The 20,650-nt window shown below is 40.6% G+C and overlaps 1 protein-coding gene across 5 annotated transcripts in view; it reads left to right on the plus strand.

Moving 5' to 3' along the window:
• The window catches only part of Pwwp2a (PWWP domain containing 2A), a 42,356-nt gene that overhangs the window by 15,708 nt on the left and 5,998 nt on the right, over positions 1-20,650 (plus strand). For 3 of the 5 annotated variants that reach the window (XM_057775373.1, XM_057775376.1, XM_057775375.1), the window contains one exon: positions 10,249-12,705. In XM_057775373.1, the coding sequence (XP_057631356.1) occupies positions 10,249-11,911 (1,663 nt within the window). In that variant the 3' untranslated portion in view covers positions 11,912-12,705. Of the gene's footprint in view, positions 1-10,248; positions 12,706-20,650 lie in introns of those variants that run through there. The other 2 variants (XM_057775374.1, XM_057775377.1) reach the window with 1 other exon arrangement.

The raw sequence follows: 20,650 nt of genomic DNA on the forward strand, positions 1-20,650 counted from the left end.
ACTATAACCCCTTTTATTTTAGTATCCCTGACTTTAAAGCCAGTGCCACAGGGCCATAGCTGAAGTTGCCAAGTTCTGTGCTTGCTAGGTCTTGATTTGGCCCCCACTTTCAATGACATTTGCATTCATCTTTCTGTTGCTGGTTCCCTTCATTGCTTAAGCTTTCCTTTAATTCGTTTTTACAAGTTGGAAGCTTAGCTTGGAGTGGGGGTCTTACCCTGAGGTTACTACCCCGCCCTTCATTCCATTTAGCTTCAGGCTTGTCTTTAAACTTTTTACCTCCTGGAGCATAAGACTTGACTCTAATTAAACATTTCCTTTTCTCTTCAAACTGTACTTTTTGTGTTTCTCCTTGCCCCCTTGTTGCTTTTCATTGTAGATCCTCATAAGTGATCACCAGTAACCACATGACAAGTCAATACTAGTTTGTTTTGAAATCTCTGCCAGTGCTATTAACCCAAAACTCTTTAAGTTTAGCAGCAGGTAGATTTTTAGACCAAGGGAAAAAAGCAGCCACTTTATTTATTTATTTGTTTGTTTGTTTTTGCCAAAATATCACAAGAATGGTCTCTAGGCCACTCTTCATCCCAAAACATGGTTTCTTTGTGTAACAGTCCTAGCTGTCCTGGAACTTGCTTTATAGTCCAGGCTGGCCTCGAACTTGAACTCACACCTGCTTCTCCCTCCTAAGTGCTGGATAAAAGGTGTGTGCCACCACTGCCCGGCTTCCATGCCACTTGTTAATATTCTTCCCCTTTGAAACTTTTTTTAGCTGGGCCCTAAGTACCACCATCTTTCATGCTTCTACTACGAAGGCCCAGTAAGTCCCCCTCAAAGCTTCAACCATATTTCTAGTTCAAAGTTCCAAATGTTTTGTAATTTTCCAACAAACAGCATGGTCAGACCTGTCACAGCAATACCCCGCTTCCTGCTACTAACTTATGTCTAGGTCACTATGAAGAGACACCATGACCAAGGCAACATTTATAAGAGAAAGCATTTAATTAGAAGTTTGCTTACAGTTTCAGAGGTTTTGTCTGGTATCAGCATGGCAGGAAGCACGGAAGCATGCAGGCAGGTGCTGAAAGCTATAGGCAAATAGAAGCACAGGGGTCTTGCTGAAAACCCACCCCCAGTGACACGCCTCCTCTCACCAGGCCACACCTATATGAGCCTATGGTGCCATTCGTATTCAAACCACCATACCAGTGGGTTCCTGAAACTGAAGTCCATAAAAAATTGGTTTTTCTTTTTCTATACACTTAAATTTTTTTATTTGTTTTGTTTTGATTTTTGGGTAGTGACCCCAAAGTCAAGTTTATGTGATTTTAAATCCTTTGGTAAATAGCTAATTTGAAGTTAAATAAAATTGGTGCGTCTTCACAGCTGTCACTATCAAGTGTAACTTGATCAACTTTATTCTGTTTGGGGCACTAGTTAAGCTAATGATTATTCACTACTTTCTTTACAGCACAGGGCTTAGGTGGCATGTGCCTGTAATCCTAGTACTCCTGAGGCAGGAAGATCATGGTTACATAGTGAGATACCGTCTCAAATTTTAAAAAGTACAGGGTTTGTAGATATAATTCTAATTAAAGCACTAACTTGTTTTGGGGGATATTGACACTGAAACAGGGTCACATGCATATTGGGCCCCATCACTGAATTCAATACTTCATCCGTCTAATCCAGTTATTACTTCAAGTGTTGCAGTGCTAATGATATTTTATAATGATCCTACAAGTGGTTTTCATAGTCTTCCTGATAACTCACTTACATTAATACTACATTAGGAGTAGGTTATTTATTATAGATAAATACAGATCTTCTACACATGCTAAAATATTAAAATGTTGATTACTGAACATCAGTTTAAAGGAGCATGTTTCTTGTATTTCATTTTTACAGAGAAACTAGAGACCTTTGGATCTGTTGATAAACACTTTCTGCTATACTATAAAACTGGTCTGGGAGCAAACTGAGATGATGCATTAGTAAATGGTCCAAAGTACAGAATGCTAGGATATAATATTTTCTATTTCCTAGATATCTGGAAATTGAAAGGTTACTTAGGGTTAAATTACTTTATTTTTTCTTCATTTTATTCATTCACTTATTTATTTTTTTTGAGACCGGGTCTAGGCAGCACAGGCTGGTCCTGAACTCTTGTAGCCAAGATGTGTATATATGTGTGTATGTGTGTATATATGCCCCCCACACCATTAAATACAAATAAACACTGTTAGAGGATCATTAAGTAACAATATGTACTTTGGGGGTTTGGGAATGAAGGAATTCAGGCAAGAGTCATGGTCAAGCAGTGTGGGCCTAGTCTTGGTAGGGGTCTGGCTTTGGTCATCTGAGAGGATGGGCTGCAGGCCCTTCAGCTTGGCCAGCAACTAACTCCTGGATGAAGTCCTCTGTGGGATTTGTGCAGTACTCCAAGAGCCCCTGAATTTTTTTCTCTTTTTTCGAGACAGGGTTTCTCCGTAGCTTTTGGTTCCTGTCCTGGAACTAGCTCTTGTAGACCAGGCTGGCCTCGAACTCCCAGAGATCCGCCTGCCTCTGCCTCCCGAGTGCTGGGATTAAAGGCGTGCGCCACCACCGCCTGGCTGCCCTGAATTTTTTGGTTTCTTTCTTCTTGACTGTTCCCACAATTCATAGGTGTTGACTTCATTTGGCAAGTCTGACTCCGCGATAGTACAGCTTCTCCTGGTGCCTCTCCATCTGCTTTTCCACATCCAGCTGCCACAGCAGCTTCCACTGGTTGTACTTGATGCTGACTTGTGTGCCGACTCATGCACTTGCTGTTTCTGCAGCCTGATGGGACTCACCACCCAACTCCAGCTTGCTCAGCACACACTTGCCCAGCTGCTGTGCTTCCATTGCTCCTTGCCCCTCTGCCTTCCCCCCCTCTATTTTTTTAATCATGTATGTGTGTTGCTGTGGGAGTAGATGCACCCTGAGGTCAGTGCTGTAGGAGCCCCTGGAGCTGTAGTTAACAGGAGGTTGTGAGTCACTTGACATGCGTCCTGAGAATCAGATTCAGGTCCTCTGGAAGGGCAATAATGCTCTTAACCACTGAGCTGTCTCTAAATCCCAGCCTTGATTCTCTTTATCTCATAAATTTTGGGATTTGATTACATGCATGTGTACCATGTCTAGCCTAAAATTATAATTAATATATATCATAAAGTTTTATTTTTGAGAAAGTAAAGGTTTATGATAACTAGGACAATATATTGTAACAAAAATTATTATGTTGGCCCCTGAAACTGGAAAGTGACCTTTTATATGCATTGGTGTTTTGCCTGCATGTTTGTAAGTGTGTGGGTGTTGTATCCCCTGGAACTGGAGTTACAGACAGTGTGAGCTATCATTTGGGTGTTGGGAATTGAACCAGAGTTCTCTGGAAGAACAGCCAGTGTTCTTAACTGCTGAACATTTTTTTTTTAAGTCAGACTTCATATAGCTTCTAAATCCTAGGATGTAGGCACATACTTCTATTCCCAACTTGTAATTCTGTTTCAAAAGGAATGGTTGTAATTTTGTTGGTAAAATTTTCTATTGTATTTAGATGCAGTTGAATTGATTTCATTTGTCCTGATTAAGTATTGACCTAACCAAATTTCACAAAGAAATGTGAAGCAAAATAAGCTTGCTTCACACTTTCCTGTCTTTATAACCTAATCTTTTGCTGATTTTTTTTTATTCTTTTTTACTTAAAATTTCCAACTGCTCCCCGTTTCCCATTTCCCTCCCCCTCTTTTGCTGATTTTAAGGACACATAGGTTATTTTTGTATGTGGGGTAGGTGCATATGTATGTAGAGGCCAGAGATCAACCTCAGGTGCCATTCTCAGGAGATGTCTACTTGCCTCGCCCCGCCCCCCTTGTCTTTAGAGACAGGATTTCAGTGGGACCTGAGCTGAGACTCACTCCTTAGGCTAGGCTAGCAGGCCAAAAGGCCACATGGATCAACCTGTCTCTAGTTCCTGAGTTTGGATTATACACATATCATCACACCCAGGGTTTTACATGGTGCTAGAGATTAAATTCCGGTTCACGGGTTTATGCAGCTTTAGTTTATTGACCGAGGTATCTTTCCAGGGCCTGGAGAGGAAGTTTCTAAACACATCTGTTTGAAATAAAATAAACGTGGATATTTTTCAAGTGGTTAATTTTTTTTCCTGTTGTAGGAGGAGACTTCATTTTTATTTTCTGTTGACCTGTTTGCTGAGAGGGTGGTTGGGTCTATTGAGAGCACTTGGGCCTATTATTGCAGCTAACTCTGATCGTTTTTCTGAGTGATTAGTTTCTTCCAACTCCTTTGCTTGTCTACAGATGCTAATTCCTTTGCATTTCTTTATTTTTATATATAATTTTTTAAAGAATCCTTTCCTGCATTTACTTCTTGGCAAAAAGAATTGGAAGGGAGTAAATGAGAATCAGTTGTATTCAGCTGAACTGCTCTAAACAGAAGGAAAAGAATTAATGTGAAGTTAGGAATGAGTTGATTGAGGGTGCTGGTAAGTTCATGCAGATACTGCCATCATTAAAACAAACAAACTTTCCAAATCAGAGGTAGGAATTAGAAATACAAGGAAAACCAGTTGTGGTGGCACATGTCTGTAATATAGCACTCAGAAGGTCATATGTTAGAAACCAGCTTGAGCTACATACATAGTGAGTTTCAGGCAGACCTGGGCTACAAGACTCTGCCTTAAAAATCTGAAAATTAAAAAAAATTAATCTAAGCCGGGCGGTGGTGGCGCACGCCTTTAATCCCAGCACTCGGGAGGCAGAGGCAGGCGGATCTCTGTGAGTTCGAGACCAGCCTGGTCTACAAGAGCTAGTTCCAGGACAGGCTCCAAAACCACAGAGAAACCCTGTCTCAAAAAAAAAAAAAAAAAAAAAAAAAAAAAAAATTAATCTATAAATATACCTTGCTTAAAATAGGTAGTTGTTGGTAAACATTTCATTTAGGGTTCAATATTCTCCTGAAAAGAAATTTGGATAACAGTTCTTAACCCAGGAAGCAATGTGAATTTAAGGATAGAATTGATAAGCAATATTAGAAATTGTGAGTAAAATGATGAATAAAACTTATATCTTAAATGGGATTCAAATCCTAGAACGAAATAAACCATTTCCTGCTTTGGGATTTTAGAGACAACGAGTCTCATTGTGTAACCCAATCAGACCCCAGAAGATCTCCCTGCTTCTGCCTGTCCTAGTCTGAGGTAATTAGTTTGCTGCCATTCCCAGTTCAGAAGATCACTTTCATACCGTCATTTATTCCCAGAAGTAATGTGGATTTTTTTGACAGGGTCTTTATGAACTTCTGACCCACTTCCCAAATATTCTGGGTTTACTAGTGTAAGCCAAGTATGAGCCATCATGCTCGGTGTTTGCATTGCTGGGACTTGAACCCAGGGCTTGAATCATGCTAGGCGAACCTTCTACCATCTGAGCGACATCCCTAAACTCCTAGACTGGGGCTTTTCACTTATATCTCTTGTCTTGACAAAAAAAATTTAAATACCAATAATCCTCTTCTCTTTGACACTTGCTACTTGTTCAAAAGACTCAGTTTTGAAATCAATTTTAAGTAATTATAGCCACAGGAAGTGCAAAGACAATACAGAGGTCTCTTGGACCTTTACCCGTTTTTCTTCATAAAGGGATTTCTTTATTATTATTTATTTTGTGTGGTGCTAGAGATTTATGCCAGGCATGCCCAGGCAAGCAGTGAGCTATAACCTTTGTGCCCACTTTAGATTTTTTTTTTTTTTGAGACAGAATCTTGTAATACAGCCTAAGATGCCTTAGAATCTAGATCTTCCTGTTTCAGCCTCTGGCAGAATTTTCCTCCCTCCCTGCCTCCTTCCCTCTCCTTTTTTATTTTTTTGTGCTGAAGATTGAAGCTCTTGGGTGCAGCACATGCTAATGCTCTGCTATTCATCTGTAGCTCTAGTCAGACATTCTGTGGTAATTAAAGACTAAGATGGGAAAGGTTCCAATGAATCACCAGTGTCTGAGTGTTGCACTGCACGTGGAGTAGGAAGACACGCAGCATGGCACCCAGCTCTTGGAGCTTTTGCACGCAGTTCCGTAGGAGGAAGCTTGTGCAAGGGATGCCACTCCACCTTTCATCTGCACGCTGCTCATTGACATTTCCCTGGCTGAGTTTGCTTCTTTCTTGGTTAGCACTGATGTGGGACATAAATGTCTGCTTTAGCAAAACCTAAGGCAGCAGTGCTTATGGAAAGTTCAGATTATAGTTTTAGAGAAGATTGCCGTGGCACAGAGCAAGATTCTATTTCACCCTCCAGGAGATTGTGATGAGCTAGAATTTAAGCCAGGCGTGGTGCGAATACTTTCAATCCCAGCATTCGGTACACAGAGGCAGGAGTTGGGAGATCAGCGCAGTTGAGTTCCAATACAGCCAGAACTACACCGAGGAAACCGTGTCTTGAAGAAATAATGGTTGAAAAAGACTATAATTATGTTGCTACTTTTTCTTTGACAGTGCTGGCGATCAAACATGGAGCCAGGGTCCACCCCTGCACAGTAAACCCAGTCCTTTGATTTATTGAATTGAGAGAGAACACTGTGTTCTAGACTGGCCTCAGCCTTGCGCTCTCCTGCCTTAGCCTTGATAGTGCTGGAACTGCAAGTGCTTAGCTTAGTGCTGCAATATAGTCTCAGTAATCTTTTGATGTTAATGGCTTTCAAACTTCGGTTTATAAAAATAAAAATATGTATGTGTCTGCGTGGGGAAGGGGTGGTTGAGACAGGGTCTCATGTATCTGAGATTGGCCTTGAATTGATCATTCTGCTTCACCTCCCAAGAAGCACTCGTGTTTGGCCATCTACAAATACATGAAACAGATAGCAGTTATAGCAGTTATGAGTATTAGTATTACTCTTGCTGTTCCTTTTTTTTTTTTTTTTTTTTTTTTTTGGTTTTTCGAGACAGGGTTTCTCTGTAGCTTTGGTGCCCGTCCTGGAACTAGCTCTTGTAGACCAGGCTGGCCTCGAACTCAGAGATCCGCCTGCCTCTGCCTCCCGAGTGCTGGGATTAAAGGCGTGCGCCACCACCGCCCAGCCTACTCTTGCTGTTCTTAAACAAAGATTTTGATTTAATCGTAGTGTGACCCTTGAAATTAGTTTCATAACTAGTGTCTCACTGTGAGGTGGCAACATGATGACTGAGATGAATGAGGGCATGTGATCCTCTTTTTCTCTTAAAGTGATTTTTTTTCTAGTCTCTGAGGTCATTTTGTAATTATTTAAATATTTTTGGGTCCAGGCAGATGTTTCACTGGTTAAGAGCAGTACTGCTATTCAATCTAGATATAAGTAATTGGTAGGATATACAAATTCTAAGATCTAATTAGCAAAATATAGAGCTATTTAAATGAAGTAAGATTTATGCCTAATATTTGTTGATGAGTTTGTTGAGGATTACTAATCCACGAGCTGAACTTTATACATGCAAATTTACAGTTAATAAGCGCTCTGAAAACTTCACTTTAGATATCTAGGTGTGGTGACATGTCTTGTTGGTGGCACCTGTGAGGCAGAGGCAGGTGGATTTGAGTTTAAGGCCAGCTGTACTACATAGCAGCTTCTAGGCCAGCCTGGAATACATAGTGAGACACTCTCAAAAAAATAAACTCATTAATGTTATTGTGTCTTAAGTTCTCTAGTCCCAAAGAGTTATTATTTTTTAGAGAGGAACGTGAGAGGGTCCTGTCTTTTTTGTTTGTTTTATTTTGTTTTGTTTGAGACAGAGTCTCTCTCTGTATATTCCTGGCTGTCCTGGAATTTGGGACTCACAGAGATCCTCCTGTCTCTGCCTCCTGATTGCTAAGATTAAAAGCATGAGCCGCCATGACTGGCCTTAAGCCATGACTGGTTAAGAGGTATTCTTTTTTTTTGTTGTTTTGTTTTTTTGTTTTTCGAGACAGGATTTCTCTGTAGCCTTGGAGCCTATCTTGTAGACCAGGCTGCCCTCGAACTCACGTAGATCCCCTTGCCTCTGCCTCCCAAATGCAGGGATTAAAGGCGTGTGCCACCACCGCCCGGCTTAAGAGTTATTCTTAACAAGTTATTCTGAACCATTTGGAGAGCATTTAAGAGGACAGGAATATTTGAAAAAAGCAAAACTTGTTCTCAGGGAAAATTGATATAGAAAACATTTTCATTCAGTTTACTGGGTTCTCCATGAATGTCTAGCCTACTGCTGACTTTGTGTTCTCTGTAACTGCCTTATAAGACTGGCATTAGCATTGTCTTGCACAAGGTGCTGCTGTCTCAGTGTTTAAAATAAGCATGCTAGCATACACTGAGATTACTTGGAGTATGGTTTTATATGAAGGCAATAAATACAGCAAATTTAACTTAACATTTCTCTTTCCGCCCCGGTATATTAAATCACTTACATTTCTAAGTTTGTTTGAGAAACAGTTTTTATTTATGCGTGCTTTTCTGCGCATTCCCATTCTGTACAGAAGCTGGGATCTAGGCATGCATACCTGTTGTGTAACTGGTTTTTAAATTGGATTACATTTGAAAATACTACTTTTCCTTTTTTTTTGTTTGCTATTTTTTTTTTTTTTTTTTTTTGGTTTTTCGAGACAGGGTTTCTCTGTGGCTTTGGAGCCTGTCCTGGAACTAGCTCTTGTAGACCAGGCTGGTCTCGAACTCACAGAGATCCGCCTACCTCTGCCTCCCAAGTGCTGGGATTAAAGGCGTGCGCCACCACCGCCCGGCTTTGCTATTGTTTTTGAGACAAGAGGCCTTGTTGTGTTATACAAGTTGGCTTTGAACTCAGAATCCTTTGTCACACTCTTCTTTGATACTGCCCCTACAGATGTGTGCTCCTCTGCTTTTCTGAAATTATTTCTTTAAATTCTTTTTTATTTATTTATTATATATACTATATTCTGTCTGTCTGTATGTCTGCAGGCCAGAAGAGGGCACCAGACCTTATTACAGATGGTTGTGAGCCACCATGTGGCTGCCGGGGATTGAACTCAGGACCTTTGGAAGAGCAGGCAGTACTCTTAACCACTGAGCCATCTCTCCAGCCCTGTTTTTGTTTGTTTTTTTTTTTTTGTTTGTTTTTTTTTTTTTGGTTTTTCGAGACAGGGTTTCTCTGTGGTTTTGGAGCCTGTCCTGGAACTAGCTCTGTAGACCAGGCTGGTCTCGAACTCACAGAGATCCGCCTGCCTCTGCCTCCCAAGTGCTGGGATTAAAGGCGTGCGCCACCACCGCCCGGCCTGAAATTATTTCTGAATGTAGTATGTGATTTTAAAAAGTTTGAAACTTGGTGAGTGGAGGGGGTTGGCAGGTGGTGCTGAAGTGACAAGTCAGCAGTTAAAGGCTCCTCTTTAAAGACATCATCCACAGATCTCAGTAGTTTATAACTCCAGTTCCTGGGACTCTCTTCTGGCTTCTGAAGGTACTGCACTCATGGTACATATAGATATTTATGCAACCAGAACACACATACATGCAAATAATAAAAGACAAACTTTTAAACCACACAGCTCTATTCCTGTCAGAATTGGAAATAATTTGAATATCTAAATTCTGTTCTTTTCAAATTGGCCTGGAACTTGAGATCATCCTGCCTTAGCCTCTTGAGTGTGGGAATTACAGACAGGTGCCACCACCACCACTGTTTTTTATTAAGCTTTTTTTTTTTTGTTGTTGTTGTTGTTTTTCGAGACAGGGTTTCTCTGTAGCTTTGGGGCCTGTTCTGGAATTTGCTTTTGTAGACCAGGCTGGCCTCGAACTCACAGAGATCCACCTGTCTCTGCCTACCGAGTGCTGGGATTAAAGGCGTGCGCCACCACCGCCTGGCTTTTACTAAGCTTTTGAGAGAAGTTAGGCCAAAGGAAAGTGATTATATCTGAAGTATGGCTGCATTTACTGAAAAATGTCCATGCTTCAGTGAGTATAATACCACATGGCATTTCATATTAACCTGTCTGATAGCAGAAAGGTCTATTGTAAGTAAAGCCAACTATTCTGGTATTGTTTAGGGTAACCATTTGGATTATTTCTGGTTTTCTCTAAAATATAGAACCAAAAGAAGTGGAGATTTTTGTTGCTTTGGAGAAAGCAATGGTATATTTTTGATTTTTGTTGTATAGATACTAAGTTGATTATGTTTCAGACGTTGAGTTACAGATGAAACTCACTAGCTTTCTTTTGTTCTTCCATTTCCTTAAAGGTTTGGGCCCCATGGGATCCCTGTGACAGTATTTCCCAAAAGGGAATATAAGGATAAACCGGACGCCATGCAGCTCCAAAGTAACACATTCCAAGAAGGGATAGAAGTCAAACGGGAAGTGAATGGTGCTGTTCCCGATAACCTTTCTCCAGTCCCTCCTCCTGAGCACCTGTGGACTTCCAAGCCACCTCCTCTCTTCCACGAAGGAGCACCTTATCCTCCCCCCTTGTTTATCAGGGACACATATAACCAATCAATACCTCAGCCACCTCCTCGGAAAATTAAGCGACCCAAACGAAAAATGTACAGGGAAGAACCCACTTCAATAATGAATGCGATTAAGCTACGGCCCAGGCAAGTCCTGTGTGATAAGTGTAAAAACAGTGTTGTTGCAGAAAAGAAGGAAATTAGGAAAGGTAGCAGTGACTCTTCTAGGTATGAAGATAAAAAACGGAGAAATGACAGTGTAGCTACTGTGAACAAAAAACTGAAAACTGACCATAAAGTGGATGGGAAAAACCAAAATGAAAGCCAGAGAAGAAACGCTGTGGTGAGGGTTTCCAATATTGCTCACAGCAGAGGCAGAGTAGTCAAAGTTTCTGCTCAGGCAAACACGTCAAAAGCTCAGTTAAGTACCAAGAAAGTGCTCCAGAGCAAGAACATGGATCATGCAAAAGCTCGGGAAGTATTGAAAATTGCCAAAGAAAAGGCACAGAAGAAGCAGAGTGAAACCTCTACTTCCAAAAACACCCACCCGAAAGTCCATTTCACACGGCGCTATCAGAATCCTAGCTCAGGTTCCCTCCCACCTCGAGTGCGTTTAAAACCGCAAAGGTACAGGAATGAAGAAAATGACTCTTCTCTGAAGACAGGACTGGAGAAAATTCGGAGTGGCAAGCTGGCCCCTAAGCCGCAGTCTCGCTGCACCTCCACCCGCTCAGCAGGTGAGGCCCCTTCAGAAAAGCAGAGTCCCTCAGAAGGCCCGCAAGAGGCCGCCAGTGAGGTTCAGGACACCAGCGAAGTGTATGTGCCTGGTGAGCAGGAGGAACTGCAGACGGTGGGCAAAAAGGGCAGCAAAAACAATATCTCTGTTTACCTGACCCTAAATCAAGAGAAATCTGACTCTTCCGGTGCTTCAGTGTGTAGCATTGATAGCATGGATGATTTGAAATCCTCCAACTCTGAGTATAGCTCTTCTGAGAGCTTTGTTTTTCCTCCAGGCAGTGTGCGTGCACCTCCCACTTCTTCCACTTCCTCCTCTTCAAGGGAAGAGAAAAGCCTCAGTAATTCCTTGAAAATGGAAATCTTTTCCAAAAATGTCTCTAAATGTATCACACCAGATGGGAGGACCATATGTGTAGGGGACATTGTTTGGGCCAAGATATATGGCTTCCCATGGTGGCCAGCCCGAATTCTTACCATCACTGTAAGCCGGAAAGATAATGGCCTTTTAGCCCGACAGGAGGCCCGTATCTCATGGTTTGCATCTCCAACAACATCTCTCCTTGCTCTTTCACAACTCTCCCCCTTTCTAGAGAACTTCCAGTTACGCTTTAATAAGAAGAGAAAGGGTCTGTATCGCAGGGCTATCACAGAGGCAGCTAAGGCTGCTAAGCAGCTGACCCCTGAAGTGCGGGCTTTGTTGACACAGTTTGAAACGTGAACATGGAGAGTAAGGTAGGCGAGAACCACTGGAGCAGCCGCAGGTCCCTGGTTAGTTAGGAATTGTTTCCACCAGCTAACATGACCAAACTGGAAAGAAATTGCACTCACTTGGCTTTTTATACGTATATAGCCATTTTTAGACTAAGAAGCTTGAAACTGAACATTCTATCAAATTCTCTCTTAAGGAAGTGAGATTTTTAGCAGTATTTTCCAAATTTGAAATCTAAAACCATCCTAAGGCATAGTGGCCATAGCCTCAAATGAAATTGAATTTTTGCAGCGACTGTTATTTGCCATTTGTACTTATTGTATATATACACACATATATAAACTATTGCCTGTCACCATGTGACACGGGTTGCATATTTGGGGTTTTCGTAAGGGCTGGTGAGCTGGGGAACAGTGAATATTTAATGACTACTTGTTTAATAATTACTGAACACTTAGAAGACTTTCTATGCACATAATGGTATATAAGTTTGATATTGGGTGTTTGACAAACTGAGGTGCCTGCTATGACATTCGAATGCTTGCTGTTTAGTTATAGACCAGGCTATATGCATTGTCCAGTATTTGGGATTAAAACTATAAAGCCTGGACAGGCCTGAGTTACCACTCTTGTCCAGTGGGAACATAAACAAACTTTCAGACTTTTGGTTGGGAAGTTTAGATAGGTTTTATTTGGGGTATGTGAATAGTGTATATTTGGTCAGATTTCTCCTGACTGGCTGGTCCTAAATTCTTAGGACAGTGCCCTAGTGATTTACACTTTGTGAACTAATGTCATGTGTAATTGTTGCATTTTGAATGTATCTAATTTGATAATTTTTAAGAAGCATTTCCGTTTAAGGTAATCTGTTTGCAGGTTAGAAAATGAGAAATGTAATTGTGTAATGCATTGGAATGTAAAAAAAAGCTAAATAAAATCAACTAAATCCAAATTATTTGTGTGTGTTTCTCAAAAAGCTTTGAACAGTTTCAAAATAGTAGAAAATTATTCTTTGTTATAGTGATTAGAAAAGGTGAGAAATCAGATTTAGTTTTCTATTTGCCCTGTCAGGGAATGTTATCAGAGAATAGGTAAAATTCAAATAGCAAGAGCTATAGTGAGGCTCTGTAGTAATGTCACCTGATTGAATTCTAGTTCCCACCAACTTCATGACTGCTTTTAATTTTTTTTCAATTTTAGCCTTGATAAATTACCTTTTTTTTTTTTTTTTGAAAATTAGCAAATTGTAGTTGTTTGCTCTGTTTGGTCTTCTGCCTCAGATATCACTGCCTTTGGGGCTAGTAATCCTATTTTATTAAGTTTTTTTTTTTGTTTGTTTGTTTTTTTTTGAGAGAGAGTTTCACTATGTCACCGTGGCTGGCCAGGCTGACCTCAAGCTCAGAGTCATGCCTCTGCTTCTGCCTCCCATATGCTGGGAAAGTAGTCTCACTGCCTGTGGGGGCAGAGTGATTGCAAAAAGTACCTTGCTTTCAAGCTTTTTTTTTTTTTTTTAATTTTTGTTTTTTAAATTTGGTATAATTTCAGTTTGGTACTTATTGAAATATAAAAAGGTAAACTTTTTTGTGGATTTCTAAAGTAATCCAGTGAGAGATATATTAGTTACTATGGAATTAAAAATAAAGATTAATGAAATTTGGAAATTAACTTCCTTAAGCTTTATACCTGATTATTTTTGGGGAAAAAATGAGAAATTTTTTGGGGGAACTCAGTCAATGCTTTTTGATTTTAATAAACACACAATAAAACAAAAAGATGCATATTCTTTCCTGCAAACAGAAACTGTTTAAAATGATCCGATTATGACAGGCCAAAAGTTCACCATGTGATAGAGGGCTTACAAGAGAAATAACTTTTTAGGTTTTCGGAGTATTTGTTTTAGATTAAAGTACTTATTTATTTGGATCTCTTTGAAAAATTGATTTAAGCAAGAGTCACCTAAAATGCAATTTTAAAGCTTGTGTAGTGATCTGGGCTGTTTTGTTGTAATAGTGACTTTGAAAGTAGGTGTGGTTAATATAGTCAGATGCTTTGGCGAGTGTATCTTGATGAATAAACTATTTGTGCTATTTTAGAAGCTGCAAGGGAAATACAGTCTGTGATTGTGGAGTATGTAATTAACATTCAGCTAGGTGTAGTGGTGTGTTCTATTGTTCCTAGCATTTGGGAGATGGAGGCAGGAGGATTTGATGAGTTTGAGATTGCCCAGGCAAACATAAACTAATGTATTTGACTGTGTGTGTGCTAGTGCACACCTTAATTCTAGCAGGCTGATCATCTCTGAGTTTGAAGCCATCCTGGTCTACAGAGTGAGTTCTAGACTATATAACGAGAGACTTTTTTTTTTTTTTTTAAATATTCCAATAGAGTTTTTCAAGCCAGGTGACTGACTAGTATCTATTGCAAGTGGAGATACTAAGTTTTCTCTGAGAAGATAAAGGGCACTTTTTGTATGGCGATAACTCAAGTGGGCATATTTGGTTTGGCTTGTTTTCTCCTTGTGGAGAGAAAATCGACTTAGACAAAATCTCCATTGTAAGAAAATTGGCTAACAGGCAAGGATGAGCAAGCTCAGAAACAAGTGAGAAAGTTGTAAAAATGGTCTTTCCAATTGTGTAGATTGGTCTGTTTGTGGGGTCTCTAGCAGTGGAATCAGGACCTGTCCCTGGTGGGTTTTTGGAACCAGGGATGCCTCATCCAGCCTTGATGCAGGGCAAGGAGCTTGGTTCTGCCTCAAAGTGATGTGACATGCCTTGTTGACTCCCATGGGAGGCCTGCTCCTTTCTAAACAGAGGAGTGACGGGGGATGAGGAGACTGGATGGTATGTAAAATAAATGAAAAAAATTTAATAAAAAAAAGGTGTCTTTAGAAATTTAATACCTCAAAAGTATGTTTTCCTTTTCATTTTTTAGAATTTGGAAAACAAGAAGCAGACTGATGGTTTGAATAGAAGAGAGGTTTATTCCGTCCTAGTTTATTCCCAGAGAACAGGAGACATGTAAGAGAGTCCTGAGAAGGAGTTGGGGACTAGGATTCACTAGTCTGAAATCTGTGACTTGGATGATTTCTCCCTAAATGTTTTGTTTCATGTATCCTAGGCTGGCCTCCAACTTCTTGATCTTCCTGCCTCCATCTTTCACGCTGGGATTTCAGGTGTTCACCACTACACACAGTTTTTGTGGTGATGGGGTTTGAACTCAGATTTTTCTTCTTTTTTTTTTTTTTTTTTTTTTTGGTTTTTCGAGACAGGGTTTCTCTGTAGCTTTGGTGCCTGTCCTGGAACTAGCTCTGTAGACCAGGCTGGCCTCGAACTCCCAGAGATCCGCCTGCCTCTGCCTCCCGAGTGCTAGGATTAAAGGCGTGCGCCACCACCGCCCGGCTCAGATTTTTCTTTGTACTAGCCAGGGACTCTACTAACAGCTTCATCATCTCCAGTCTCCTGATGGATTTTGCACTCTCTCTCTCTCTCTCCTTTTCCCTTACCTCCTTTCCTTCTTTTCCTCCTTCCTTCCTTTCTAATTTTGGAGCAGGATCTTATTGCATAGTACAGGATATCCCAAAAGTCATTATATAACCTAGGCTAACCTTGGGCTCTTCTGTGTTGGGATTATAGGTATGCACCAACATGTGGCTGGGGACAAAATGTTAGTGATGGTGATCGTAACTTAGTACCAAGTGAAGCAAACAGGAACTTAAGTCTGAAGACATTGTAGGCAGGCAACATGGAACTGATATGAAATTAGCTTTCATGGGTCTGAGTTTTACCCCATTAAGAAAGGCTGTGCCCTTCTAAAGTTGGTTATTGAAAGAACGCATGTTCAGATATTGCAAAGGGCCAGTTGTCCTGTACTGAATAACTGAGCAGAAATCAGAAATTTATAGTATACACGTGAAGTTAGATTTTCTCATCTAATTTGTGAATGTTCTATGGTTTGTGCTGAAATGGTGGCAAACTGCTATCTCTAGAAAAATTAGTTTGTTTGTTTGTTTGTTTTCTGATTTTTCGAGACAGGGTTTCTCTGAAGCTTTTGGTTCCTGTCCTGGAACTAGCTCTTGTAGACCAGGCTGGCCTCGAACTCACAGAGATCCGCCTGCCTCTGCCTCCCGAGTGCTGGGATTAAAGGCGTGCGCCACCACCGCCCGGCTTCTAGAAAAATTAGTAATGAAGGTTTTAGTTCTACGTGGTAGTTTCCAATAGGAAATTGGCCAGGGATAGTAAAGATATTTTTGTTTCTTTCTCCTTCCCTTTCTTCCTCTCTTCTCTTCCTCCTTCCCTTCCTCCATTCTTTTTTTTTTCTGGATTTTCGAGACAGGGTTTCTCCGTAGCTTTTGGTTCCTGTCCTGGAACTAGCTCTTGTAGACCAGGCTGGCCTCGAACTCACAGAGATCTGCCTGCCTCTGCCTCCCAAGTGCTGGGATTAAAGGCATGTGCCACCACCGCCCGGCTCCTCCCTCCATTTCTTTTCCTTCCTTCCTTCCTTTCTTGTTTTTTTTTTTTTTTTGAGATACAGTTTCTCTGTGTAAGTGCCAAAGCTGTCCTGGAACTTGCTTTGTAGACTAGGCTGGCCTCAAACTCAGAAATCCGCCTGCCTCTGCCTCCTGAGTGCTGGGATTAAAAGCATGCACTACCACCACCTGACTGTGAAGGTCATTTTCTAAGAAGGGACAAGTTCAGTGTTTGCTTTGGAGCTGTGCTAATATAGCTATTAACACTCTAATGTAATATCTGGAATTGAAAACTAATGTTTTCCTGCCATCCCATTTCCTGCCAGGAGACAATGGCCAAGCTGTGTTTACAATTTCCACCTAGTTCTTGAAAGACTCTTACTGTGTTTCTACAGGTTAGGTATGATTATTATATTCAGTCACAATTACATTAATTAAAAGATCACAGTGATAAATGATTTATTATAGTTTTTACAGAGTATTTGGATATTTTTCCCATGATAATTGATTCTAAGTTTAATCTATAGTCAAAAGGGGGCACTATCTAAATTTGTCTTTGTGGTGCTTGCCCTTGTAGTGTACCCCAGCTTGGATTTTCCTCCTTTATTTTTCCCACATCTTTAGTTAAAAACAACTGTCTCATTAAAATGAATTATATTTTTATACATATTTAAATAGACATGACTAGAAATTTACCATTTGGGGGGCTACTTGCTTCTTAAAAGATTTTGTTATGTGGTTATGTAGTCCAGGCTGATTGAACATGCAGTGATCCTTCTGCCTCAGCCAACTGAGTATTTGGATCATAGTCTAAAGTCTTTTTTTTTTTTTTTATTATTAGATAGGTTCTCATTGTGTAGCCTTGCTATGTAGACCATATGTGGTGCCTGCCTTCCATCTTAAAATCATTTTAATTGTACAATTTAAAAAATTTAAAAGTCATTTATATATTTGTATTTAATGTGCGTTGGTGTTTTGCCTGTGTGTATGTCTATGTGAGGTTGTCGGATCTTGGAGTTATAGACAGTTGTGAGCTGGGTGCCATGTGGGTGCTGGGAATTGAACCCTGGTCCTCTAGAAGAGCATTCAGTGCTCTTAACCGCTGAACCATATCTCCAGCCCTAATTGTACATTTTTAAAAACTAGTGTGTGTGTGTGTGTGTGTGTGTGTGTGTGCGCGCGCGCGCGTGTGCCACAGGTACAGTGCCTGCAGAGGCTAAAAGAGGGAGGGTGTTAGTGACCCTGGAACTGCTGATGTAAGTCATTGTGAGCCAACTGATGTAGGTGCTCAGAAATGAGCTACAAGCTTTTGGAACTCTGAGCCTTCTCTTCAGCCCCCAGTTGGGCAGTTAATTTAAAGGATGTTAAGTATGTTTGTATTGTGCAACCGTGACCACTGTCCATCTGTAATTTGCATGTTTTTTGTTTGTTTGTTTTGCTTTTTTTCCCCCTCATTTTGGTTTTTTGAAACTAGGTCACTCCAGCCCGGGCTGGTTTCTAGCCCACAGGACAGTCTTGCTTTAGCTCACAAATGCTGGGATTGAAGAGTGATTTATAATCTGTATTTTTAATAGAATTTTAAATTTGCTGAGAATAGGAATGCTTGTTTCCAGGATTCCTTGCTTGTCCTACATGGGGAGATTCTCTAGCTAGCCTTGTTAATATGCATTATACTTAAGAACTGCAGCTGTGCCTTTGTAAAAGGTGTATTAATGTGACTACATTTGCCTATTAAAGAATTTTTAGTTAAAATAATCTCCAATTAGTAACAATTTAATAATTTTGGATAACTTTTGTCAATAATGGAGCCATTTGACTTATGTTGATAATGGAGGTTGGACAGATGGTCAGCAGGTGAAAGTACATACTATCCCCAGAACCCACATCAGGCAGCTCACACAGCCTGGAACTCCAGTTCCAGGGAATCCAACGCTGGCTTCTGACTTGAAGTATCAGGATTGTAGGCCTGTACCACTATGCCCAGCTCTAGAGACGTGAAGACAAATTCTACATTTTTTGCAAAAAACAGGAGGCATTCATGGATACTAACTGTTGGAGGTGATGGGATTTTGAGGTATAGAAACTATGGTTAAAGTTCATTATAGTATCATATTTAACTTAACACACCTCAAGACTATCTAGTACTCTCTCATTCTGCTTAGAGTAAGCATAGGTATAAGTAGAAATTCTCATCCAGGGCTGGCAAGATGGTGCAGTAGGTAAAGGAGCTTGCTGCCAAATCTGACAGTCTGAATTGATCTCTGGGGACAAGGTAGGAGGAGAGAATCGACAACTGCAAATTGTCCTCTGACCTGCACATATAGGGTTTTGTGTATGTATGCACACAGAAGAAATGATCTCTACTTATAAATGAATGAGGACTGACTCAGACATGTAATCAGTCACCACTTTCAAAGCCTTGCACATTTCACGTTCTTTCCAGAGGTAAGAGAAGAATCTGAGCTTGGGCGTCTATGAACAGAGCCCTGCTGGGACTTACAAAGGAGCTACAAGCTGCACTTGTTACCTTTTAGGTTGGCCGGTCTGCACAGCTTCTGTATACTCTTAATATTTTAACAAATGGCGAAGAGTGGACTTCAGTGTACACATAAATTGAGTAGGAGATTTAGGAGGGCAACACCTGGCTTTAATCTAGGTGTGCTGTGGTCATATTTCCCAGAGGATAGTCATTGTTACTCATGTTAATTTTGAGATGTTGTTGATTACAAATGTATGGTCAGTCCTTCTCCCTCCACTTTGTGTTTTAGTGAAGGATCTGTCTGGGAGTGGCACATCTTGATGTGAGTCCAAGTATACTGGGAAGAACTGTGTGCAGTTTGTCTAAAGCTCAGACATGTAATCAGTAACTGGTCAAAAACTAGAATGTCTCTTCTGCATTTCCTTCTTGCTCACATTGCATCATACTTGTATTGGAATTTATAATGAGTATTTAATGGAATCGTGGGTACATACATATAGTCAGAAACTTTTACTTTTTCAGTCCTGATTTGCACTAAGTATGGCCTCCTGTTCCTCCTTTCCTTGACTCTACAGGGGAATTGTGTACTTATCCTCTTCTGATTGGCATCTTGATCAATGAGAGCATTATTGTCACATGTAGGATTTATTTTAGAGGACAAAACAAGGAACTCTGAACTTGAAATTGCTGCCTTTTCATTGCAGTGGGGTATCTTTCCCTTTATTGTGTCTTAGGCAGGGTTCCTTGGCTCTTCTTAGTAGATATTCTACATGGGTGCTAAGTTTCCAAAGAAAATTTGAAGACCCTGAAAGTATTGAGGGGAAGCTCATCTGCAGTATTAGCACCATGCTCCAGGCAGACTGTATTGAAATTGACATGCTGAGGTTTTATGTAGCATGTTAAAAGCTGCAGTAGGAAAGGTGAACTCATCCCTGATCTGTTTACATAAAATCAATTATTTTGTAAAAATATGGTTATTTGAGGCTGGAGAGATAGCTCAGTTGCTCTTGCAGAAGACCTGGGTTTGTTTCTCAGCACCCATACTAACTCCAGTTCTAGGGGATCTCATGCCGCCTTTAGATTTCCATGGGCACTAGGCAGACATGTAGTGCTCGTATGTGTAGACAAAATGCTCAAACACAAAAATCTTTGAGGAATTCATACTGTTTTGGTCTTATCTGCTTCTCCCCCTAACTGCTGCCAGATCCACCCACCAACTTCATGTCCTCTTTTTTAATGTATTTTTTACTATAACCCTTGATGTCCACCACTGGAGCATGGTTGACTTAATAGGGCTTTACCCTTAGACAAAACTGACTGGTTTAGCATGGTGGTGCACACCTTTAATCCCAGCACTTGTGAGCTAGAAGCACATGTACCTGAGTTCTGGGCCAACCTGGTCTACATAGCAAGTTTCAGGATAGCCAGAGTCACATAGACCCTGTTTCAAGAAACACACACTCACCGTGGGGGGAGGGGGTAACTCCCTCAGCATCTGCCCACTGTCCGCTTAGGTGGTGGCTGGAAGTTGATCCATGATAGACATTTCCCAGAACAAGCTTTAGTGTGCTGGCTCCTTTTTTCCTGTGTAGTTGCTGTTCCTTTAGTTAACAGTGTACTCAGACTCCCATGTAAAACCTTACTATTGAACCTCATTTTAAAGAATTATTTTCCTCTAAACTAGAATTCAGAGGTAATTGTATTTATACATTGGGCTTTTCATGGTAGGACAGCTTACTTTAGAAATTTTTATAATTTACAACTTTACTGCTTCTGATCTGGAATTTTAATTAATTTATTGAGA

This window comes from Chionomys nivalis, chromosome 7 (genome assembly GCF_950005125.1).
Source record: "Chionomys nivalis chromosome 7, mChiNiv1.1, whole genome shotgun sequence".
NCBI classification, from domain to species: Eukaryota; Metazoa; Chordata; class Mammalia; order Rodentia; family Cricetidae; genus Chionomys; species Chionomys nivalis.